The sequence below is a fragment of the Sceloporus occidentalis genome, unplaced genomic scaffold (assembly GCF_023333645.1).
Source record: "Sceloporus occidentalis isolate IW3139 unplaced genomic scaffold, rSceOcc1.0.p SCAF_3, whole genome shotgun sequence".
NCBI classification, from domain to species: Eukaryota; Metazoa; Chordata; class Lepidosauria; order Squamata; family Phrynosomatidae; genus Sceloporus; species Sceloporus occidentalis.
Genome location: NW_028316983.1, coordinates 56,252,359 through 56,279,158, shown reverse-complemented (window position 1 = coordinate 56,279,158; position 26,800 = coordinate 56,252,359). Strand labels below are relative to the sequence as shown.

At 41.6% G+C, this 26,800-nt stretch overlaps 1 protein-coding gene across 1 annotated transcript; it reads right to left on the bottom strand.

The window, feature by feature from the left end:
- Positions 1-2,078: 2,078 nt before the first annotated feature.
- LOC149315963 (cathepsin E-like) lies at positions 2,079-24,042 on the bottom strand. The gene is made up of 9 exons (XM_089518285.1): positions 23,984-24,042; positions 21,276-21,405; positions 16,292-16,409; positions 10,496-10,614; positions 9,181-9,371; positions 5,950-6,072; positions 5,135-5,279; positions 2,992-3,090; positions 2,079-2,228 (listed from the first exon to the last, which is right to left on the bottom strand). The coding sequence occupies exons 1-9, from the start codon at positions 24,040-24,042 to the stop codon at positions 2,079-2,081; spliced, it is 1,134 nt and encodes a 377-aa protein (XP_089374411.1).
- Between the last annotated feature and the right edge of the window lie 2,758 nt (positions 24,043-26,800).

Genomic DNA, 26,800 nt, shown 5'->3' with positions numbered 1-26,800 from the left:
ATTGGCCTGTTACAGACTGCCAAAATAAAGCTGCTTCGGGTCTCTTTGGAGGTATGCTGTTTAAATGATGCATGCATCCTAAGAATCCGGAAGCTGCACCAAAGCTGCACTCCAGGGCTTAGGAATTGAGTGTGGCTTTGGCACGACCTCCGGACTCGTAGGACCCATGCATCATTTAAATAGCATACCTCCAAAGAGACCCGAAGCAGCTTTATTTTGGCAGTCTGTAACAGGCCATAATGTTGTTTATCTTTTTCTTTCTTTCTTGGCTAGACTCTCCCTTACTTTATCTAGTATTTATGTTCAGATGGGTTGAAGAATGCCCCCCACCCCAAGATACTGTTTTTACTTTAGAAGAACCTATTTTAACTATACAAGTTAGCTTCTTAATTAGGATATATATCAGGAGATATATATATATATATATATATATATATATATATAGAGAGAGAGAGAGAGAGAGAGAGAGAGAGAGAGAGAGAGAGAGAAAACAAGGCCAAAGAACCAAAACAACAAAGTAAGAAAGTTAAATCGATTAAAGTGCAGCCCCCCCTTCGTTCAATGAGCTGAATGAGAAGGGAAAAATAATAACAACAATAATAAAAACAAAATCTCTGCTGGGTCATTGTGTATTTGTGACATGATAATTTGGGTTTTCAAATGTCATTCTCAGTATTGATTTAAGTTTTATATTAAAAAGGGAAAAAGAAGACAGAACATGACTCTAATAAAATGTCCAACATGTAGAAACAGTGCAGTTTGTCATCATTTTAAACTTTGAAACGCCATCCTATAGAATCCTGGGAATTGCAGTTTTACAAGGTCCTTAGCCTTCTCTGCCAAAGAATGCTGCTGCTTCACAAACAATATAAAATGAAATTACATAACACAAAACAGTAATAATGTAACACAATCCCCATTTCACACACCCCAGCATAACATAACAATAAAACTCAATCACAATTAAAATGATTAATCATTAAAATAATTTAAAACAAGTAAATAGGAATATGCCAATTAAGGGCTGACGAAGCTATCCTTCTTTAGAGAGGTCAGTCTGGGAAGACCTGCTGGAAGAGATCTGTCTTGACAGCCTTTTTAAAGGCGTCAAGGATGGTAATAAGACAGATCTCCTCCGGCAGGTCATTGCACAGTTTTGGAGCAACAGAAGAGAAAGTTCTGAGACACTGCAGCCAACCTGGTCTTCTGAGGCTGCAGTAAATTCTTCCCAGAGGATTTGAGTGTGTGGGGTGGATTGTATACAGAGAGGCACTCCCGCAAGTAAGCTGGCCCCAAGCTATATAGGGCTTTAAAGGTGATAACCAATACCTTGTACTTCCCCCAGAAGCTAATTGGCAGCCAGTAGAGGAATTTTAGAATAGGTGTTATGTGGTCGAACCTGGATTTGCCAGCGACCAGTCTGGCTGCCATATTTTGCATTCGTTGAAGCTTCCGAACTTGGCACAAGGGTAACCCCATGTAGAGCGCATTACAGCTATCGAGACGAGAGGTTACTAGTGCGTGTACTAATGCTTCTAGGTCGCCCAGCTCCAGGTAGGGTAGCAGCTGGCAATATTAGCACTCCTGGCTGTCACATCTATCTGAGATGTCAACTGAAGGGATGAATCCAGGAGCACTCCGAAGCTGTGAACACAGTCCTTTAGGGAAAGTGTAAACCCATCCAGGAATAGTTGACATATCTCCATCCCTGGATTTGTGGTTCCTATAGTGAGTACCTCCATTTTTCCAGGATTCAATTTAAGTCTGTTTTTCCTCATCCAGTCCATTCCTCATCCAGGATGGAGCCATGGCAATTAAAGTGGTGTCAAACTGCATTATTTATACAGTGTAGATGCACCCATAGTTCTCTGTACTGAGAATGGGTGTATCTAAAAAGTCCATCTGCCAAGGACTGTAAGGTATTTACACATGTAAAAGAAAGCCATTATATCCATTGCATTCATAAAGGAAAGTGAGGCACAGATCCACATGCGTGTGTGTGTGTGTGTGTGTGTGTGTGCAACTTTACTTGAGCTGCTCGGAGCCTGCTGTTTAAATACTGATACTATCCAAGTACTTTAAGGGACAGCAGGAGCCAACCCCACTTTGTCATTTCCACGGTCAAAGACAGAGTAGTATTCTCGGATAAAAACATCCCCCAGAATCCAATCTGATTCGTTTACAGAGGTGAAGCCACTTATGCACAGCTGTATCCCGTCGATATTGTACTGGTGAGAAGAAGAAATGTAGGTGTGAAAAGAAATAATATTGACTTACGATATACAAGAATAAATCACACTCATTCAAGCATCCATTTTCACTAGAACTTTGAGGATTTTTTTAACTACAGCTCTCAGAATCCAACCAGCTTATATGGCCACTGCAGTGCAATGGAACCCAGAACTTTCCCCATTTCTTTCTGTCCACTTTCCTCATTCTTTAAGTATTGTTTTATTGAAAAGTATGATTAGAATATGTTAATAGATAAGTGTTGTTATTATGAGTTTTCATTTCTGACTTGTGAGCATAAAAATAACCTATCATGGGTTTTTGTTGCAAGATTTGTTCAGAGAGGGTTTGCCTTTGCCTTCCTCTGAACCTGAGAAAGTGACACTTGCCCAAGGTAACCCAGTGGGTTTCCCAGCTGAGTGGGGAATTGACCCCTGGTCTCTAGAGTCCTAGGCCAACACCCAAACCACCACACCACATTGGCTCTCTAACAGGTAAATAGTTCTCATTAAATGAGCAAAGCCTTGTAGTCCAAGAAATTCAGCTATAGAGTTTTACACTTTGACCTCTCACCAGGCTGACTCTGCAGTGAAGCCAGAAAGAACAGCTGGAGTCAAGAATGTTGAAATAATTATTTATAAAGGAGAATTGTCCTTGTGACTCCTTCTCCAATGAAGAGTTAAAATCAGATATTGCCAAATGTGGCCCATCTCTATGAAAGGCATATGTTCTATAGATGAGGCATCAAGAGACAGGACTTACCATTAAGGTATAGGCCTCTGGGGTAAGAGAGTAAGGGATCCCGTTGATCATGAAAACAACATGAGGCATCACTTTGAGGTTGTTGCACTCTACAGTATACTATGTGAAACAATAGACAGACATAGGTATTAAAGTGGGGCAAATGCAGCAGGTGTTTTTCCTCCTCCCAGTTAAAAACAAAATATGTTAACCCATGTATTTCTTGTGCTCACTGTGCTTCTTTTCTCCCTCTTGCTTCATCTTGTACCTTTGCCCTGCTTCCCTCCCTTGCTTCTTGCATTCTTCTGCATGCATCTCCCATCCTCCCATCTCTTCTTGCTTCATCTTGTGCCACCAGTCCTCTCTCTCTTGCATCTTCTGGCAATGCCTGCCTACCTCTGTTGCTCCATGCACCAGCGTGTACCTCTCACTCTCAACCCCCTTGTCTCCCCTCTCTTGGCTCATCTCACACCTGTGCCATGCTTCTCTCTGTAGCTTCTTTCACTCTCTCATTTGCAAATGTCACCTTCTTCTTCTTCCACCCTCACCTTCGGGTACCACATCACTCTTCTCTTGCATCTTTCACCTCCCTGCTGTACCTCTTACTCTCCCTTCCTCACAGTTTGCTTCACCTTGGGCTTGTGGGAAGCATTCCTCCCATGCACCCACAGTTGCATTCCGGAGTTTATCAGACAAGGGGAATTGGAAGTATAATCCGATGGCAATCTGAATGCAATCATGGGGTTTAACGTTATTGCGTGATAACCCACTACACACAAATTCAGGCAATGGGAAGTCAGTCCGAATGCAATCATGTGGTTTCATGTTATAGACTGACACATGCAAATTCGGGCAATGGCATGCTATTTTGAGGCAATGGGGAGCCAGTTCAAATGCAATGTGCATTCACGTAATTGCGCAAAACTAGCGACTTTAAGTGAATGCGACTTTAAGTGAATGTGGCCCCACTTTCTTTTCATTCGAATTTAAGAGAAATTCCCCCCATCTGATAAACTCCAACTCTCTTCCTTCTTCCCTGCTTCATTTTATGCTGCTTCTCGCACAAGCTGGGGAGAGGTGGCAACAGGCATTCCTTGCAGGAATAGATGCAAGGTAGGATGGAGAGAAGGTGACAGTAATGAGGATGGCCCTTTTCTTCTGACATCAGGCAACTGAAGGAAACTAACTATACTTCAAAATGGATCTTGATTTCCCCCCCTAGGTATTTCATTAAAATGCATACTACTGTACTGATATATTAAGCAACTCATGAAAAACAATGAATTCCATGGAATCTTAACTACTAATCATTGTACTGTAGCTTTTAACCTCTTTCATTGCACCTCCTCTTCTTTCATTCCAATGGTTGCCAGTAATTCTGCATAAACAGACCTTAGCTACACTCCCCTCCAAATGCTAGAGTTTCTAAAAGTGCTGCAACACTAACCCAGAGGATTGAGAGAAGATAGGTCACAAATATCAGTTATAGGTTTGATACTTCACTAACAGGCTAAACATATGCAAAGTCTAATCCCAACCCCCAACACATTGAAAGATGGGGCAGGTTTGTTTCTTGCAGATCAAACTGGACAGAAAAGTGACTGCCCATTTTAATTCATATCTTAACTCTTACAAGGTCTAGAGACTTGCTCTTTTATAAATGAAAGATTGGAATTTTGGTCAGATAATGGTACACATTGGCACTAGTAGCATGCCTAGAAAACAGATTAAAGCATGGCAACTATGTGTTATGGAAAACCTATTTAAGCAGCACCCATCCCATTCTTTCTCTGCTCATAAATGAACCCCCCTTGTCTTTATGCCACTTTTCATTTAACACAATTGCTCTCTAGACCATTTTTAAATATTTGTGTGTCGTGTGTAATTTGTCCCTGAACAGTCTTCTGTTTAAAACCTGGAGACTCTGCATTTTATACAGGAAAAACAAAAGCAAAACACAAAGAGTAAAGGGAGGAAGGGAGAAAGGACAGAAGGTAAACAAACTATGCATAAGATGAGGCTGAAAAAAATCTATGGCCAACCAAAAGCAATGGATAAAATAGGAATGCAAAAAGGAAAATTATAAAGTTTGTTCTAGATCAACTGAGAATGAGTTTTAGCACCCAGCTAAGATGTTGCCAAGGGCTCCTATACAGGGACTTACCATTTCATCATCCCCAAGATGTGCTCCAATTAAGTTTTGTATTTGCTTTATGTCCTCAGAAGGGCCTGTGATAAGAGGTGTCCCTGTATCCACTACAGCTTTGCAGCCTTCTGCACATAATGCAATTGCCCCTCCCACCTGGATACTGAAAAGAAAGAAGATGGAGAAAACAAAGTGGGCACCCCATCTCAGCTTAAGCATCAGATGATCTTGGTGGAATATGATTTTCAACTTTCGATTTTACTCTTTTCTCTCTCTCTCTCTCTCTCTCTCTCTCTTTTTTTTTTTTTTTTTTTTTTTGTGGAGGGAGAGGAGAACTCATCATTTTTTCTTTCTGGAATCTGGACCGAAGGCATGCATGACTTTGAGGGATTCTGGCCTTCATCAATGCCCGAAAAACCCATTATAATTTTCATTACTGCTTTTCTCTAAGCGTGCCTTCTTCTTGGAAGTCTGATTGGTTCTAACACAGATTTCATTCCAGTGCCAAATTTTAAAATGTTTTTTTTTACTGAAGCCTTTATTCCGCCCCCCCCCCCATATACAACTGTTTTTACATTGTTGCATTGATTAATATGTTTTTAATGAGTTGAAAATGTTTTTATTATTTTAAGTTCTGTTTCATAGTATTAAAAAATAAAAATAAAATTATTTTATTTATATGCTGCCCTGAAATCCTTTGATAAAAATCAGGGCATTGACACATTAATAATCTCTGCTGTCATTCTGGTGATTTACCCCTCCCCTGCAAAAATGCGCACACACACACACACACACACACACACACACAGAGAGAGAGCACACAGCACACTTACTTATCTAGTTTGATCTGCCAGTATTTCTTTTCAGTTACTGGGATCCAGTTGAGGTGTCCAGTGAAAAGAGAAGGATCATAGCCACCAAAAATCAGCTCCCCTCCTGCAGAAGTATTTGTGTTCCTAGATGGGAGAGGGATATAATTAACATGGGCTCTTTCTTCAGCATAATTCTATTTACCTTTTCTAGATTTCCAAATCAGAAAAAAAATATCATTCTTCACATCTTATGATTCAGGGCTGTGGAATTTGCTGTTCTCCAAATGGTGTGGGACCACAACTCCCACCATTCCTCACCACTGGCTATACGGCAAGGACTGGTGAGAGTTACAGTCCAACATCTGGAAGGCCACATATTCCCCAGCCTGCTATAAAACAGATTCTCAAATCATTCAGCCCAGCCATATCCGACTCTTGGGCTCCATTCCAGGTTGCTGTTATTATTCATGCCTTCCTAGTCTCTCTCTCAACTAAAAATCTGGTGGATGGGCTGTGCGTGTAAACTGGGACAAGGGAATGGCTGTATGCAAAGAATATGTGCACCTCACCCCACGCCACCCAGTTGTAGACTGAACAAAGGTCCAAAGTGCATCCATAACTTCACCCAGCTTTTACTCTAATTTTGCCCATTTTGGACTCTGTCTACATCCAACTGCTGGAAAGCAGAGTTAGGGTTCAGTCAAGGCAAAAACTGAATTAGACTGAAAGGGTTTGCTGTACTGTTAGGCAGAGTTAGATGGGATATTTAGGTGGAAGGATACCCACAGTAGAAACTGGACTGCCTGTCCATTGCTGGCACTGTCCTGACTCATTCCCTTCTCAGACACTTGTGCCTCACTTCACCACTGTGCTGGCCCTACTATATCCCTCCATTGTCATGTTCCCAGGGCCATTTGGCTCCTTCCTCCTTGTCACTCCCTGCCTGCCTTCTATATAAAGAAGTATGTTCAGAGGCGGGAGACCAAAATGGTGAAACCATCTGGAAACCATACCCTATAAAGAGAGACCTAGGGAGCATGTCATGCCTGGAGAAGGGAAGGTTAAGAGGTGCTATGATAGCCCTGCTTAAATATTTGAAGGGACATCATGTTGAGGATGGAGCAAGCTGTTTCTCTTCCGCTCCAGAGACTAGGACCCAGAACAATGGATTCAATCTACCAGAAAAGAGATTCCACCTAAACTTCCTAATAGCAAGAGCTTCCTGGCAGTGGAACACTCTCCCTCAGAAGGTGGTAGAGTTTCCTTCTTTAGAGGTTTTTAAACAGAGTCTAGATGGCCATCTTTCATGGGTGCTTTGGTTGTTTAGGCCTGAATGACAGGGAGTTGGACTGGATGGCCCTTGGGGTCTCTTGATTCTATGATTTTAAGTACTGCTTGATCAAATCAGCCAGCATATCTTTACACAGAGCTGGCATGATCAGACCACATTTTTTTTCAGAGTAAGGCAAGGAAGCAAGGAGGTGTGTTGAAGGGTGGCAAGGAGGCAAGACTGGGGTGGAGGCAGCACATAGATGAGGCTGCAAGGAAGGAGCCAGCACTGTTGCTTCTCTTACTGCTGTAGTCTGTGGAAGAGCTTGTGCTGCTTGCTCCCGCACTTTCAAGCCTCCATTCTGAAATAAGAATTAATTCTAGACAATAAAGGTTTCCACTACTGGTCCAGTTTGTTGTGGGGGAGAATTATAGATGAATAATAAATCCTCATCCTATTCCTCCATTATCTGGCAGATTATCCCATTGTGATGCAAAACAGAGGAGCAACCTATCTCTTCCACCTTCTATCCCAGCTTGTTTTCTTAGTGAAATCAATGGGAGACAGTGTGGTGAAATACTCTTGTTTCCATCATAAAGAAACAACATATAGTATGCTAGAGATATTAAGATGGCCATCTGTCAGGGATGCTTTGATTGAGAGTTCCTGCATGGCAGGGGCTTGCACTGGATGGCCCTTGCAGTCTCTTCCAACTCAACGATTCTATGATTCCATCTCAACTAGTGAGCATACGTGTGTTTTAAATTGCCACTGATGACTTGACTTTTTATTTCAGGTTTCATAGGCGGGATACAGACGGGCAAAAAGGGGTGTATTCATGACGTCATGAAGGTAGAGCCTTCAGACGGGCCTTACCTGAATGCCGGCATGAACACGCCCCCTGCACGCCCCAAGCGGGAAGAGGCGGCATTAAAAAAGGTGCTGCTTTTTTCCGCTTCTTTTCCGTTTGATGCGCAGCTGCGCAGCTCCGTCTGTAAGCTGCTGCACCGGTACGTCAGAATTGCTACGCCGCTAATTTAAGTTGCCCATTTAAAAGCTCCGAGTCAGCTGCGTCGCATAATGAGTCGGGGTCCTGGAACATGCGCAGTTTGCAGTCAGGCTTTAATTGCAGCGTCAGCTGCCATACAGGTGTGGAAGCTGCAGCATAGCTGCAGTGCATTTTAAGACTCGTAACCCTAACCCTAACCCTAACCCTAACCCTAACCCTAGAGCAACATGTACGCATGCGCTGCTTGAAAAGTTTGGACTTTAAAGTGAGCCCCTACACACATTCCTGTGCCATTTTCACCTAACAATAAAAAACGCTAAAACTGTAAATATTTACATATATACAAGGGAGGTGATGGGGGATGGCAGGGGGACAGCGGTGGCAGCGGCGACAGCTGTGGCTGTGCATTGCAGATTCAGCAAGAGCATGGGGACCAAAGGAGAGGAGGCATCCATGATGCTGGTGACACTGGCAAAGTGCAAGCGGACAAGGATGCCAACACCAGCTGATCACCAGCTGGCAGGAGACCACCATTGTTTTTGGGCAGAGCGGGGAAAAAAGTTTTAAAGGGGCTTGGGCACTTTAAATGTGCCCATAGGCTTTCTGCCGCCGCCGCTTAGCGCTGCAGCTGCGCAGCTGCGCATCCGCCAGCCGGCAAAGGAAAAAAAAAGCCCCGTTTTTGGCCGCCCGTGAGGAAGCTGCCTCTCTCTTTGCAGCGTCCTCCGAGGTGGCGGTTTGGAAACTGCGGGTCAGAAACAGCCCCAGGTGAGGCGTCTTCACTGCCCCCCATGTGGAAGCCCCATCTCCTGAGCCACGCCCCCGGGGCGGGCGGTCTGGAGGCTCCGTATTCAGCAGAATACACCTCCAAGATGTCTTCCCCTGCCCGTTTGTATCCCGCCACTGTCTTTTGTTAAAACAAACATAGCCTTGAAAGAAGAGTCAAGTATTGTCATGAGGAGTCCAATGTTCATACCTGCTCAAGTAAACAGAGAATATTGGCAGTTCCACCAGGTTTTGAGCCATCATATTATCAAACATTGGAATGAATCCTTCTTCAGCCAGAGATGGGTAAGCCAGACCAAAAATCCCATCAAATTTGCTATCCAAATCAAATTTAGAGACAATCTCAAAAAATTGCTGGTTGGCTACAGTGATTCCTTTAACCTGAAAGTCATAAATCCTGTTAATTAAATCTATTAATTCTCATCCTGTAATTGTGCAAGAAAAACAATGAATTCTCAACCTATAGTTTGTGGCCTCACAATTTTCTGGGAGCTGCAGGCAGGAAGAAACAAGGCAATAGTCACATTTGTGTGAGGTGAACATGGATTTCACCAAGTTATCTTGTAATTTTAATTTTAAAATACTGGCACACCTAGAAAAGGACTTTTAAACTTGTATATAGAATGAATGCTATAATTAGTATTAATCTGTAGTTTTCATCCTTGGTTGTGGTGGAAACATATATATAAACAACAAGAGAATATCTTAGCCTGGTACAGAATGCCCCAAAAGGGCGGTCTGCCGGCGCCTAGTTTTCTGCCGTGGGGAAAACGCAGCAAACTGCGCAGGTTCTTTTTCTGCCACGGTAGCGGCGTAACGAGTGCACCACTGGCGCACTCGTTACGTAAGTGCCACACGGCACCGTGCAGACGCTTACAGCACTTACATAACAATGGCGGTGCTCATCTGTACAGGGCTCTGCCATTTTGATGCCCTCGTCATGTATCTAGTTCTTTGAATTATTTATGCTTGCCTCAATTTATAGAATTTGAGGATGCTGAGATCAGACCACATTTTGGCACTTTGAAGCTAGAAAAAGTTTTGCATCTGGATCCCCAGGGAAAACAGGGGTGGTGGCCCCATGCCCCTCCAAAGTTGCTCATGTGTGGGCTTTCTGCTGGCCAAACAATGCTTTATATAGGGCACAAAGAGACAGACCAAAATAAAGCTGCTTTGGGTCACTTTGCTGTTTAAATGACACACTCATCTTAAGAGGCCAGAAGCTGCACCAAAACTGAACTCCAGTCCTTAGGCTTCCAGCATCTTAGGACGCATATAGCATTTAAACAGCATACCTCCAAAGTGACCTCAAGCAGCTTTATTTTGACCTTTCTCTTCGGGCCTATAGTCTCAAACAAAAGAAGCTTTTAAGAGGAAGCACCGAGGCATACATTTTAAAAAGCCATGTACTTGGGTCTTCCACTTATCTGGGGTAGTCCAAGACATTTTCTCAAGGTGTATAGGAGGCTGAAAAACATCTCTCCCCATATCTTGCAGTTACTTACAGTCACTTGATCCATTCCAGTTATTCCTGTCACCATACCAGAGATATAAGAAAATGCAGAATCTATTCCATCTTCAGTGTAGGTGCTGGATTTTGTTGGGTGAAATTTGGAATTTTTATCTATAGTTGAAAGAGAAACAAAACATAAATCAAGACATTTGTATGAATGGCATATGGAGAATACAGGTATTATGGGAAAGCCCAGAGTCCCCCAGACCATGCTGTCTGGGGTTAGATGAATTGTAATCCAAAACATAACTTTCTCCAGCTTTATTCTAGAATATATCAGCCCAATATATGCTGGTTCTCTGTTCAGTGCACATCATGCACAAAGCTTTAACACAGGCATATCCAGAATTTTCTCTCATTATGTAAACTGCTTCCATTCATCTTTCGCCATTATCTCTGCTGGGTAAGGCTGCTGGGTGTTGCAGTCCAACAGCATCTGGAGGACCATAGGTTTCCTGCCCTTGACTCAGAGCAGTCATTCCCAAACTTTGGTACTCCAGGTGTTTTGGACTTAAACTCCCAGCCCATTTGGCCAAAAGTCAGGAACTGGAATCCATAAAATCTGAAGGACCAAAGTTTGGAAACCATTGACTTAGAGCATCTTATCCACTGCACTGCCTAATCTCATGTACATACTTACTCAGGAGAAAGTGTACAATGAAGCCTACTCTTAAAGCCTTGCACTTCTGTACCCTCTTACTTTAATTACAGTGCCATTTACTTCTAAATAAAAATTCACAGGATTTTTTCCCAGGGAAAATCTATGCCAGACATCTCTTGGAAAGACTGGAGGGTTGGGTAGAGGAAAAATCTTTACTTGCACTGGAACACGCAGGTTTTCATTCAGGGTAATTACTGCTTGACCATTGCTTCTTACATGAGCACATAATATATTAGTATTTCTCAAGTGTCTCCAAAAAGATTTTTGTTGCTTTTGTTGATTTAAAATTAGCATTTTATTCCAGTCCTAGGAAATGCTGGTGGACTAAGCTACACACTTTGGTGACTGATCCATAATTATTAAAGTGTGTTATGAATCTGCAGTCAGAGACATCTCTTAAAATTAGAGTAGTCCAGGATGGGAAATTATCCATTTTGGTGCCTATGACAAAAGTATACACATGACTGCTTAATTCGTTTATTTTTATTCTTTTGAAAAATAATATTGTATAGTTCCTTAAGGGTGATTGTTGTTTCCAAGTCAAAGTGGGACACAGTAAGTTCTCAGTCCTTTTTTTTATGCTGATAATGCTATTCTTATATATCATGCTCAGGTTGGATTATGTAGATTAAGACAACTAAGGGGCTAAACAGACCACCCCTTTGGATCGGCCTCCTGCCACCCCTTTCCTCAGCAGATCGGGGCCATGGCAACTACACACCGCAGCCCTGATCTGGCATTTTTCCGGCCCTAAAAAGAACTGTAAAATTCTAGGGAAAGGGTGCCTTTGCTGCCATGGCAGCACTTTCTGGCACTCTTTTTGGAACGCGTCAACTGAATGTTGTGCCAAAGGAGCACTGTGATGCCCTTGCCATGCAGTCAGGTGGGCGGCATGACAGTGGCTTGGGGATGGAATCGTGGCATGCGTCATGCAGCCGGCACACCCCTACTCTGCCCCAAGGCCAGTGTTAAACAACGGTCTGTTCAGCCCCTTAGTATTGCTAAAATTAACAGTTCTCTGCATATTATAGCAAAATCAAGGTACTGGTATTTGGTAAACCTAGTAATGTTTACAACTGGAATATGAATGGGAACAATTTAGAACACGTCTATTTCTTTAAATATATTGGGATTATGTTCCAACAGACAGAGACTTGGTCTCTCCAAGTGCACACTAACGGTTTTCTGTGGGTTTTCCAGGCTATGTGGCCATGTTCTGGAAGAGTTTATTCCTGACATTTTGCCTGTATCTGTGCCTGGCATCTTCAGAGGGTCTCTGAAGTTTCTGATGATGCCAGCCACAGATCCAGGCAAAATGTCAGGAACAAACTCTTCCAGAATGCAGCCACATAGCCTGGAAAACCTACAGAAAATTATGGATGCCAGCCGTGAAAGCCTTTGACTTCACATTGCTCACTAATGCTTTGCTAGCTGATAAAATTCTTGTTAGTTTACAGTGGGCAACCTTGTATGTTCAGCTTTAGAATTATACCTCATCAGGATGCTGCCACAGTCGTCATATAGTGCTCCATTGTGGGCTGTGGCCAAATTAGACCCAATAGCATAAGCCTAAAATAATTTTTGTGTACTTATTTCTGTCCCAGTTTTCACTAGAATGTCAACAATTCATGCTGAACCGGAACTAATGTTGATAAAAACTGAATGTTTGTTCTGTTTTATCGGTTAAAAGTGATATTTAAGCAGACATTGGAATTTATATTGTCTGTGGAGGAGGAAATGGGTCCTATCTCTTGGAAACAAAAGATCCTTTCTATGGTTGCAAATATGGGGGTTTTCAATACCTTTCTTATTGACTTTAATCTATGGAGTTTATCAGACGTGGATTTTTGGCGATTTTTCCTGCCTATCGCGCAATGTTAGCGTCATCAACATCGTGCAATAACGTGAAAGCGCGACGTCTTTCCAGACGCCATTCATTTCTATGGGAGCCCATTGCGCAACGCTCCCATAGTTTAAGTGTCATTCCTCCCCTTTTTGGGCATTGCGGGCAAAAAGGGAAGCCAGGCCATGGTCTCCCGTTATCCTTGCGAAATCTGTTGCGAAATGGTTATGTGTGGTAGGCAGCAGCGCAATGCAACGCTCAAGTTACTGATTGCAAAGTTCCCATGATGCTGGGCTGCTTTTTGACCCCATTCCTTTCCGGTGGCCTTCCTTTTTCAGGACAACCCCTTGGAGGGGGTGGTGGCCTTGTCTTGCATGTAAGGAACCCCTTGGGATCATCCATCCCTGCCCCATTCCTCTTTCCTGCATGGACACCTGGGGGGCTGCAAATGCAAGGGGCCCCTTGGGGTCATCCATCCCTGCCCCATTCCTCTGTCCTGCATGGACACCTGGGGGGGCTGCACATGCAAGGGTCCCCTAGGGGTCATCCATTCCAGCCCCATTCCTCCTTCCTGCAAGGACACCTCATAGGCTGCAAATGAAAGGTGCCCCTAGGGGTCATCCATTCCAGCCCCATTCCTCTGTCCTGTATGGACACCTAGGAGGCTGTAAATGAAAGGATCCCCTAGGGGTCATCCATTCCAGCCCCATTCCTCCATCCTGCAAGGACACCTAGGAGGCTGCAAATGAAAGGGGTCCCTAGGGGTCATCCATCCCAGCCCCATTCCTCTGTCCTGCATGGACACCTAGGAGGCTGTAAATGAAAGGGGCCCCTAGGGGTCATCCATTCCAGCCCCATCTCTCTGTCCTGCATGGACACCTAGTAGGCTGTAAATGAAAGGGGCCCCTAGGGGTCATCCATTCCAGCCCCTTTCCCCTCTCCCCCCCGGAAGCACAAAGGTCAGGATGCCACCGAAACCTCCAAGGCGCATGCGCAAATATGTTGTTGCGAAATGCGCAAGACAAAAGGAAAACGCTGGTGTAGTAAATAGTTCCGCAATGCATGGTTTCGCAGCACGGAAATCACAACTTTCGCGCAATTGTAGCGCAATTGTAGCGCTAACATAACGTTACGGGGGAATGACGGAAAAGCAAGCAATGTGGTAAGACATCGCATGAAACAGTCATTTCACAACGTTCTTTACACTTCCTTAGCGCAATTGCAGGGTCCAAAACTTGAGTCTGATAAACTCCTATGATAGAGCAAAGTTAACATTGCTGCAATGCTAACCTTGCTACAGTGTCTTCTCGATACTGAACTGGAGTCCCAAATGTCTGATATAGGAAGTTGCTTATTAAAAAAAACAGTATGTACATTTTGCCCTTGTTCTCTTAATCTTTCAAAATATCTGATTAATCTATCAACTAATTAAATGAGATTGACTTTTACATGGAAAAGGCTAAATGTCCATCCCCTATCAGATTTGACAGGGCACATTCAAGTTACCCCTAAGGAGATTAAAGTCTGCTTTTGTAACTCCTCAGTTATAGAAGATATCACCCATTTTATTTTAGATTGTAATAATAATTCCAATATTAGGGAAAGTTATATCTCTCCATTGCTGACCCAAGTGATAGGGTGTTTTTAACCGAATGATTTTAATAAATATGTAACTTTTAGAACTGCTAAACTCTTGGCTTTGCTCTTATGCTTGTGTGCAAAAACCAAAAGTGATGTGGGTGTAATATATTTGTATAATGGTTGTTTGCATCAATTACAATAAGATAATTTGACTGGCTGAGGCTGTATCTGCACTGCAGAAATCATGCAGTTTGACACTACTTTCATTGCCATACCAAAATTGTGTGGAATTCCGGGATTTGTCGTTTTGTAAGATAAGAGTGTTCTGGTGCCATGTCAAACTACAGTTCCTGGAATTCCATATCATTGAGCCATGGCAATTAAAACCCTGTCAACTGTATTATTTCTGCAGTGCAGATGCAGCTTGACTGACCTTTGAGTCAAAATTCACATGGTCAAGCTGTTAGACGGTTGGACCAAGACTCCATTTTTACTCAGTCATTTACTACATAGAATGCTATTCAGATTATTCCTCGTCTCCACTCACTTTGCATTGTGAGTCTTTCCTCAGAACTTAGTCTGTTGTCATCATTTACTATTGTGAATGTGCCCCCCTGTGGTTTGTCCAATATTAACAGCCTGAAAAGTGAGAATAGGTGACACTTCTGTTGCTAGTAATACTTCCTTCAGGCCAGTAATATACTGTTTCGGCCAGTCCATCATTTCTTCTTATATAACAGATACATCCCATGATCATATGCCATTTAGTCCAGATTACTGGATAAAGGTAAACTGCAAACCACTTCTGACTAGCAATTCAAAGTTACTGTGTGATTATAGCTATCAGAATCCATAGTCAGTGGCAATGGTGACTGATGAATTCTGAGAACTGTAGCCCCAAAAGCTCAGATCCCAGGACTGTGTCTTCCAACCAACTAGGGAAAAGTATAGTTCACTCTCACTTTACACATGGAATAAACCAGAACAGAATTGATGCAGTATAAACACAACATACCGACCACTTTAAGCATGTTTCACTTGGCAACTGTGCTACATTCTAGCTCCTTTGTGCCCAGTACTTCACCACAGAAACCAAACCACAGCAAGCAGCCAAGCAGCAGGCAAAGAGCTGTGGGAGGCATGAGGGAAACTGCCTAATCTTCATGGGAAACCATTCCACCAGAATGTCTCCCAACATGATGGTTGCTGCCACAGAGCAGAATGTAGAGCAGTGCTTCTGGACTACAATTGCCAGAATCCTCTGACAGCATAGCCTCTTCTTCTGATGTTTGCTTTAAAGCGAGTTCTTCATGCAAATGTTTTGTATCCAAGGAAGTGACTGACTGTCTTAGGCTGCTTCTGTATGACAGAAATAATGCAGTTTGACATCACTTTAACTGCCATGGCTCAATGCTATGGAATTCTGGAGTTTGTAGTTTTGTGAGATATCTAGCCTTCTCTGTCAGAGCACTATGGTGCCACGACAAACTACAAATCCAAGGAATCCATAGGATGGAGCCATGACAGTTAAAGTGGTGTCAAATGACATTAATTCTGTAGTGCAGATTCAGTCTTAGCCACAAAAGGGACGAACACCTATAGTGAATGCCCTTATAGTTTACTAATGCCTTTTTTTAAAAAAATGGAACAAAAGTTCCCATTTCAGTCCTTCCCTCCCACCTCTGTCCCACAATTATCCTTACCACAAGTTTTGAGGACACAGTAAACAGATGGTACCCAGAGATTAGAGGAACCAGTGTCAAAGTTCACAGTGAAATTCTGAGGAGGAGTCCCAATAGAAATCTCTCCAAAATACTCAGCCTAATACAAAAGGAAAACAGCATTTATTTCCCGTCCATTTTGACCAGAAAAGTGCTCAACAAAAGATGGGAATCTTCTAACCTGAACAGAAATATTTGCCACCTTCATTGTCAACATTGTACACCTATTTACAGACAGATGGAAGAAGAAAGTCTTTCAGTGGTTTAAAAAGATGTCCTTTTAAAAAAAACTAGTGCTCTTTTTGAATATACTATTGCTCTGATTTGTCATCCCCATTGTTTTCTTGATTGAAAAGGCAGTCTCTTCTCCAGTTAGAAGATAACATTTATCAGACATAAGATTGCCAATGGCTGGTTGGTAGTTCTTTCATCATCCCACAGCAGGGCTGGTTCCATTGTTAGATTGCAGCTCCCAGCATTCTTCACCACTGGCTATACTGGCCAGGGCTTCTGGAAGCTGCTGTCCAGCAACATCTGGAGGACAGCACTTTGCCCAGGTCCAGTAGAAAACAGCTGAAAATTTGTTTAGAATGATCTGAAGGAATTAGAAAGCCATCTCCCCACTCTCCTCTCGCCACCACAAAGGAGGTATATGTAAATCAGAGAAACAAAAGAGGTTATGGAGCCAATGGGGACAGAATAGAAGAGAAACAGAAAAAGATACAAAGAATGTTATGATTGTGGTGAAGCTGTGACTTGAGGAGTATCATTAGATTTCTTTCTGGCAGAAGCATAAACTATTTGGGTTGTACCCAATGGCATCACTGTGCTACCTCCAAGCTTCTACTACTTGTAGAAACCATTTTTGTTCTTGTTTGTTGTTCTTGTTGTTGTGTGCCTTCAAGTCATTTCTGACTTATGGCAACCCTAAGGTGAACCTATCATGAGGTTTTCTTGACAAGACTTGTTCAGAGGAGGTTTGCCATTGGCTTCCCTTGAGGCTGAGAGATGGTAACTTGCCCAAGGCAATCTAGTGGGTTTCCATGGACAGGGTAGGATTCAAAGCCTAGTCTTCCAGAGTCCTAGTCCAGTGCTCAAACCACTATGCCATTCTGGGTCTCACTTTATTCTTGCAGAAGTGTCAAATCCAATTCTGTGCAGTGGTGTCACTAGGGGGGTGTGGGGATGCAAACTTTACTGGGTGACACAGGGAATCAGCAAGGCATTCCAAGGTCCCTCCCCCAGAAAGAAAAGGGGAACTCTTATTTGCATGCCACTCCCTTTTTGGAGTGAGGTGGGAGAGATGCTGCAGCTCTGTTTCTCTGCTCCTGCCTTCCACAGCCTCCCTCTCTTGATTGATATGGCTCCTTCCCACCATTGTCCTTGGGGGCAGGGGACTGTGCAGTGACTTACTCTTTCCTTGAGGGTAGAAAGCTTTTGTAATTTAAAACTGTTTTTATTCAGCAGAGTGGAGGGGGGTCCCATCTTTGCTGTCTTGGCTGTGTGGACAGTGATGCAGGATGCTGGGTTCCTCGGGGTGAGACTCTACTCCTGATCCACACCCCATTCCAGAAGATCCATAGGGGTGACACCATAAGTTACTGACGTGGTTGACACCAATGCTAGTGACAGCACTGATCCTGTGCAAGCTGAACCACAAACCATCCCCAATCTATTGCACAACTCATTGTGGTTTTATTGGCTAAATATTTTTTTGTGCTGGTCTATAAGTGGAAGTCATGTAACGAAGGATTACAGAACAACCTCTCCTCCTCCTTAGCTTTTTCTAAGTGCCTGTGTGTATGAATAGATCTCTACCTGTGCCCAGCTACTATACGGCTATTCCTCAGTTAATGAAGCAGATGTATTCCTGGACATTACTTCCTTAACAGAGAATTTGGTACCAGAGGCAGAAATAACATGGAAAGAATAGGGATAGGTTTCTACACCACAAAAAAAGGAAACTAATTTAACAAATTTCAAAAAACTCATTCAATATAGTGTTAACAATATGCATTATTATTATTATTATTATTATTATTAAACTTCATCATCACCATCATCATCTCACCATTTCTCAATTTGGCATGGCTTTCAACATTTAAAAAACCAAATGTAGCTAAAATTCACAACATACCAAAGTTCTAAACATAACAAAACAATTTAAAAATCCATCCATCCATCCCTTTATTTATATCTCACTTTTCTCCAAGGCTTGAGCTCAAGGTGGCTTGCCAAAAAGCAGAATGCAATAAAATACATATAATTTAAAAATATACAAAATCAAGATAAAAGCAGTAATAAAATAATTAAAACTAATTAAAATCTTACTTTAAAACTGACTGAAAACAGTATAGCACCATAAAAGTCCTTTTTGTTAAAATCAGCTCTCAAAGGCTTGCTGGAAAAGACAGGTCTTAACCTTTCACCAAAAAGAAAACAGAGAACACTGAATTGTGAGAAATCAGCGTACTGCTACTTTTGAAAAACAAACAAACATTTAGGTGCTGTGTAGGTGAAACTTGTCAATTATAGTCCTATACAGTATCTAAATTTTTTTCCAGATGTAGCAATATACACAGTTCTCAAGAAATTCAGTGTTGCCTGCCTAAGAAAGGGGTTTGGAGCTTTGCAAAGAAGGAGGCAAGTGGCCTCTGACTGCACTAAGATCCCAATGAATTACAAGAGAAACAATTTGTGATATAAAATGTAGACCTGTGACTCTAATATCAGCACTTTTCTTCTCCTTTATGATGAAAATGTATCTTTTGCCTGATGAAAGAGGCAGTGGAGCTTCAAATGCTTACACAATATATCTTGTTTTGCTTGGCCAGTAAAGGTATCATTCTTTTGAGGATTTTGAATGTCACTGTATTTTGCTGCATGGCCAACACAACAACTTCTGAATATGTTTCCTCTTCTAGCTATGTGCCTTGGTAAAAGAGAAGTTTCATTCTCAGAAGTTTCATAAACTGAGGTATGCCTGTACTTCTAAATATCATCAAATATTACATAGACCCCCTAAATCTTTGCCCAGGAAGTTCTAATTGAATATGTCTCAGTCTACAACTTTGACTTCAGATGGCGTTTCTCCTCTCAATGAATGTCTTAAAGTGGTAATGGACTGGATGAGGAAAAACAAATCGAAACTGAATCCAGACAAAATGGAGGTACTTACAGTAGGGGCCCTTAACCCAGGTATGGTACAACCTCCAGTCCTAGATAGGGTCACACTCTCCTCAAAGGACTGTGTTCACGTCTGAGGGTGCTCCTAGACCTATTGCTCCAGATGATAAATCAGGTAAATGCGACAGTTAGGAGCGCCTGTTATCAGCTGTGGCTAATATGCCAGCTGCACCCTTTCCTGGAAATGAGGGACCTAGAAACTGTGGTGCATGCGCTGGTAACCTCACAACTCGATTTCTGCAATGCACTCTAAATGGGGCTACCCTTGTGCTTAGTTTGGAAACTTCAGTTAGTGCAGAACATGACAGCCAGGTTGGTTTTTGATAAAGCTAGTAGTGATCACATAACACCTATCTTAAAATAGCTCCACTGGCTGCCCATTAGTTTCCGGGCACAGTACAAGGTGTTGGTTATGATCTTTAAAGCCCTAAATGGCTTGGGTCCGACCTATCTGTGGGATCATCTCCTTCTGTATATTCCACCCTGTGCACTCAGGTCCTCTGGGAGGAATTTATTGCAGCCTACGAAAACTAAGGTGTCTGCAACCACCCAGAGGACCTTTTTGGTAACCGTTCCCAGATTATGGAATGACCTGCCAGAGGAGATTTGTCACATTACCAGCTTAAACAGCTTTAAAAAAATTGTTAAGACAGATCTCTTCCGGCAGGCCTTTCACGAATAGATAACCGGCCACCAAAATCACAACCCATTACCCTTCTGAATATGCTATAGCCACTGTTGGAACTGCTTATTTTGTTTATTTTAAGGTATGATTTAAATTGTTAATTGTTTAATTGTTATTTTAGGGGTGGTGGGATTCTGGGATATGGGATTGTACTGTTGTACCTTGTAAACCACCCCAGTTGTCCCAGACAGAGAGGTGGGATATAAATAAAAAATATATATTTATTTTATTTTTTTAGTTAAGTTTAGTTACATGAGGAGCATATCACAGCATCATTGTTTTCTCTCTCTTTTTCTTCCTCTATTTACTTTATCACAAGGGGAAAAGCAGGGGTTTAAACTGTCATTATCCCATGAAAATTGCGTGATTGCACTGAAGATTTTCACACGTTGAAATTAAAAAGAACTTATCCCAGCAATAGCCAGGTAATAGCGTATCATTCACAGGGAAATCCCATGACTGATTTGTTGCTGGTTATTACCTGGTTATTGCCATAAGTCCTCTTTAATTGTGATGTGTGTGAAAATCTTCCCACAATCAGACAATTTTCCCAGGATAATGACAGTTTAAACCCCCAATACCCCCCTCCCCGATTTTCCCCCATGTTATAAACTCCTATGTCTTTGTAAAGTTGAAGGCTTTCATGGCCAGCATCCATAGATTTTTGTGGGTATTTCAGGCTATGTGGCCATGTTCCAGAAAAGTTTCTTCCTGACATCCCTATGTCTCTCTTGGTAGACAGACAGAAACATCAAATACTAAAGGCTGCTCTGAATATCATTTTTTCCCAAGCAGAACAAAATGTAAAAAGAAAAAAAGTTTAATCATAAAACACATATGTATCTATTTGTCTAAGCGGCTTTACAAGTCAAAAATAGTAATAAACTAGTAGCTTGTGGAACAAATAAACATTATAAGGCAAATTGTCATATATATTTCCTGCATTTGTGAAAGTTCTGTTGAAAATGGGGGCAGAGAATTTATATTCAAGGTTCTTCATCCATAGAATAATCACAACAGTGCCAAGTTTGTTTACTTTGTTGCTGTCATGTTTTTGCTCCCCATGGTTACACTCTGGTTCAACGCATAACTTACATTTTCATAGTTTTTGAGCACCACTTTAGTTCCCTGGGGGTATTGTTTCTTGTCTGCCTTGTGACTTTGAGATACTTGCCCACGTTCTCTCAAAGGTTTCGGCAAAGATCTGCGTCTCTGCAGGAGAACTCTGTCGGAAGGGAAAGAAACCTTATAAGTTTCTGTCTGATGAAGTATTATGAGGAATAAAAATTGTATGAAGTATTATCACAATCGACACTACCTTATGCCTTGTGTTGGTTCCTCATATCTATAGCAATAGCAAGTACATTTATATCCCACTTACTGATGTATTAAGCAGTGTGCTAAGTGTAAGCTAATTGCCCCCAACAAACTGGGTACTCATTTTAGTGACCTACAGAAGGATGTCAGGCTGAGTCAACCTGGAGCTGGTACTGAACTCACAATCTTGTAGTTTGCGAGTGAGTGGTTGCAGTACAGGCATTTAACCACTGCACCACCAGGGATCCATATCAGGGGAACTTTTTTAATGGTGCCAGCAACATAGTAAGATAATTATGCACTGAGTTCTTCTAAATGCCTTCTCTGACTGGGTGGCCCTTGCGGTCTCTTCCAACTCTATGATTCTATGATTCTCCTTCTCCTCCTCCTTCTTCTTCTCTCTCTCTCTCTGTCTGTTTCTGGCTGCTATCACACTGCAAAATTAATGCAGTTTGACACTGCTTTAACTATCATGCCTCCATCCTATGAAATTCTGTGATTTATAGTTAATTGGGCATCAGAGTTCTCTAACAGAGAAGGTTAAATATCTCACAAAACCACAAATCCCAGATTTCCATAGTGCTGAGCCATGGCAGTTAAAGCAGTATCAAACTGCATTAATTCTGCCATGTAGATGAACATGCTTTCTCTTTTTTCCTTTCTGTCTCTCTCTCTCTTTAAAAAAAAGTGTGGTGTAATGGTTTTAGCATTGCACTATTACTCTGGAGGTCAGGGTTTGATTCCTGGCTCGGTCATGGAAACTCAGCCCCAGAAAATCCATAACTCACCATAAGTTGGAAATGATTTGAAGGTACAAAAGTAAGAACAGCAGCAAAGATATTTATTGCACAATACTGTTACAATTGAGTTTTTCAAAGGGGAAAATGTATCATACATGATTCATCATTCATACAACATCTACTCTTGACCAGTATGTGGCTTCCACTAGAAGCATGCTTTACTTACATAGTGTGATTTGATGATTTTGGGTCATTGGTGTATTTTGTGAAATAAAGCCATAATGCACTTTTGTCAATAAAGTTTGACTATCCCTTACTCAGAATTCTGAAATCCAAAGTACTCCAAAATCCAAAACCTTTTGAGCTACCACATATATAGCATAGTATGTACCTGTACTGTATTTGCAAGACTGGAGAGAGATGCAGCTGGAGAGAGATGTGAGGGTCTGTGAAATGGTAGGAATCTGTGCCATTTCATAGATCCTCGGTCTCTCTTCAGTCTCAATATGTCTCATTATGTATTTGCAAATACAGTTATTCCAAAATCCCACCCCACAAAAAAAATCCAAAATATGGAACACTTCTGGTCCCAAGGATTGTGGATAAAGTATACTCAACTTGTCTCGTGCCTGTGCATTAGACCAGTTTATGCAACTTAAAACATTACAGAGCATTCAGCTAGCTCTTTACATGATCTATGCTATGGGGTCTTGAGAGATGGAGTTTCACAGCTTTCCCTTGTGATGCAACTTCCATTGCTTGTAAGAGTCAAAGAAAACATGAAGGAATATGCTTACCTTTCCAGCCCACTGACCAGACAAATGTAAAATAATGCAAAGATCAGCCACTTCATCTTGGCAGTACAGATATTATACTATTCTTCAGTTCTCACAACTGAACAAAAACCTATATTTTTATATCTACATGCCCAACCCAGACACTGTGATAAAACTGAAGATAAACCAATGAGAAAGCTTTACCATGATGTCCATGGAATAGAAATTAGTCACTGCACATGTGCTACATTCCAGTGAACATAGATCAGATCTTTTTATTATTTTTTAAACACTGAAGCAGGAAAGAGTTGAAAGAATTACAAGTGTTATAGGTTTGTTATAGGCACAGATGCCCTGAGTCACACTTGATATTGCTTGTATAGCATTTATTGTCCTATCTATCTCAAGGTTCTCAGTTCAAATATCTATGAACCATTATATATGATTAACCAAATGTATATAATCAAGACCAAAAATAATACAAAACAAATAACATAAAGCAGCACATTATGGCTATTTATTACTTTGGGAGCATGGGTTTTTGTTAGATTTGATTAACATGAAAAACTGAAGAGATTTTTCAAATGTGTCTTTCCATAGATTTGAATGAATTATTGTTTGATTCCATTGGTTAGTATAAGTTAATACTGAGTGCCTTGTTAAATAAAATCTGTCTTTTCTATCCGGATCTTTGGAGGGATGTATATTGCCCACCACTGAGTGACTTTTTTTTGCTTTTCTTGCTTGTTTTTGTTTTATAGATAGATTGATGGAGAAGTGGAGGGCAAGGGAACCTAAACTGTTTTATTTATTTTATTTTCTGGGGCATGTTTTCATTGGAGGGGTTAAGGAAAGAGATGTTTTGTGCAGAAATGAGTTGAGAAAATTGAAACTTTTGGACAAGTTCTTGTAGCACCTTTGAGACTAACTGAAAGAAAGAAATTGGCAGCATGAACTTTTGTAGACCTACCGTAAATCTACTTCATCAGATGCAATTGAGGAAATAGATTTAAGTCTATGAAAGCTCATGCTGCCAACTTTCAGTGAGGGCCAAAACAAACTGGCTGTAAATGTGGGTGTGGAATTTTGATGATGCATGTCCCAAAGCTGCCCCCAAGCCAGCATCACACCGCCTGCCCAATGCTGGTGGGCAGCATTGTGGTGCTCCGGCAGTACAGTGTTCAGACACCGCATGCTGCAGGAGTGCAGAAGAGCCACCACCGCAGCGGAAAGGGAGGCTTTTTTCCAACTCAAAAAGGAGCAACATTTTGCTGCTTCTTTTTTGGCCAGAAAAATGCCAGATCTGGGCTGCACCATGCAGTTGCTGTGAACGCTGAAAGGGGCAGCATCAAGCTGCCCCTTTAGGGCCATCTGTACCATTCTTTAGTTTCAAAGATGCTACAAGATCTTTTTACATACTAATTTTACAGACATAAAAGGCTATATCTTTGAATTTTGATGGAGTCTGAGGTTGCTTAAGGACTTCAGGGTCTGGAGGCTCAGGGTTACATGGACTCTATGGGCCACACTTCTCCCACCCCTGTTTTAATTTAATGTTGGTTGGTTTATATAGCATCTCATGTCTCTTTTACACTTCACAGACATAATTCTTTTATATCACATTACTTGTTATGGCAACATCTCAAAAAATCCTTAGTTGTGTTGATGAGGAAGTAGAGCTCTCAATAACAAAAATCTAAGTATTGCATGCAACTTCAAATCCTAGGATACTATTGAATGGAGACATAGCAGATAAGGTGGAACCATAGTGCTGTAGCATGAAAAAAAATTGTGACCCACACATTTACATGGCTTCTGGGTGGAGCTTTTCTGTACTTAGAAGTTTCTTAACAGAGTAATTCCTCCCATCCAAAGCTTCCAGTTCCTCTCATGTTATTTCACCAATAAAGGGTCACACTGACTTCTCAAAAGGATTTCTTTAAAATATATATTCAATGTGTCTTTTAAACTAAATCATTCTGAGAAGTCAAGGTGATCCTTATACTGGTGGTCTAATAAAATTTAATAGTATATTAGTTTAACATGGAAAATAAACAATGTTATGATCTTTCTCTTCTTCCTCCAGGTTTTGTTCAATTTACACAGGGGGTAGGACTCATGCACTCCTCCAGATATTTTTAGACTACAGCTCCCAGAAGCCCTAACCAGCATAGCCAATAGTAAGAAATGTTGGAGGTTGCAGCTCAACAAGATCTGGACAATTGCCACCTCTGATTAAGACAAATCAGGGTAAGCCAGCACATGCAAATGAAAACCACATGCAAATGAAAACCACCTAAGATTAGGGTTTCCCAGCAGACAATGGATCTCTAATTAAAAAGATACAAATCCTCCCACCCTGGCTTTACCATTCAACAACAGAACAATATACAGATTAACATGGGAAATCACTCCTCCCAACACTGGGTCACACAGTATGTGTGTGGGTGTGGGTGTGTGTGCGCACACACACACACACACACACACACCCTATTCTCTTCCATGCCAGCATTCTCTGAAGATGCCAGCCACAGATGCTGGTGAAACTTCAGGAACAAACTCTTCTAGAACATGGCCACATAGCGCCCAAAACCCATAAAAACTATGCTTCATACAGTGTTTCCAACTTGTCCTCCACGTCAGCATTTGTTAAAGTCACTGGCTTGTATTGTACAGTGCTTCCTCCTCTTCACTGTTTGAGATTATTGAAATTTATTAGAGCACCAGTACAGGGATCACCTTGACTTCTCGGAATGATTCATAACCTTTGTCAGAATACAGAGGGCCTCTATTACAGTGGCATTACTGAGGGAGGGGGTACAGCCTGCACCAAGTGACACACCAAAAGAGGAGTGACAAAAGAGGAGTGACACCCAGTGGGGTCCTCTTTCTCCTGTAGGTCAAGGAGGGAGGGCAGAGTGTACTGTCCCTACCTTCTTCAGGCCTTTGTCTAGGAATGAGGGGATATTGTAAAATATTTGAAAATGGTTAAAAAAATAACCAGTTCCTTGAGTGTACAGATACTCTACTGAGAAGAATTCTGGATCAGCAAGAATCTTCACAGTTCAAGATTTATTCTACACAAAGTTTGCATGCAGTGATTTTACACATAAATTATGTGCAGCAGTCTTCTTCTATGCATACTATTATGAATAGAATATGCAGCCTATTTTTGCACATAAAATACTGTTTTTCACAGACTTAGAACAATCACTAAACAAAGCCAAGAAAGAAAGCGCATAGGCAGGCCTAATGTTAAACTTAATAATAATAATAATAATAATAATAATAATAATTCACAACTCATTAGAAAAGACAATGATGCTGAGGAAGGTGAAGAGAAGTAGAAAGAGAGGAAGATGACGTGCTAGAATGGATATACTCAATCAGGGAGACCATGGGCCTGAGCCTGCAGGAATTGAACAGAGAGGTAGAAGATGGGGGGCTTAGAGATGACTCATTCACAGCATCACCATGAGTCAAGACTCACTTGAAATCAGCTAACGAAACTAGAAAGTGAATTATCAAAATAATTCCTCTTTGTGTGTGCGTGCATGTGTGTTTGTCTCCTTCTGCTTAAATACATATTTTTCAGCAAGCATTTGATAATCAGCAATGTCCTATCTCTCTAGGCTCTTAAGTGATGTTGCCAGATGTCATTCTGCTGATTGTGGGGAGACTGTTAAAATGTTTCCTGAAGGTCTCACTGACTGAGTTCTTCACTAACTAGACTCAGAGTTGTCTAGCAAAACTGCTCAGTGGCAGATTCAAGACTGCCTAGATAAAG

Excerpts from the sequence above, each read along its gene's own strand:
- LOC149315963 (XM_089518285.1), bottom strand. The coding sequence starts at position 24,042 with ATGAGCTTTCATAGACTTAAATCTATTTCCTCAATTGCATCTGATGAA. Across the intron at positions 21,406-23,983 it reads TCTGATGAAGTAGATTTACG|AGTTCTCCTGCAGAGACGCA; the intron begins GTAGGTCTACAA and ends CCCTTCCGACAG. Across the intron at positions 5,280-5,949 it reads TGGCAGATCAAACTAGATAA|TATCCAGGTGGGAGGGGCAA; the intron begins GTAAGTGTGCTG and ends CTTTCTTTTCAG.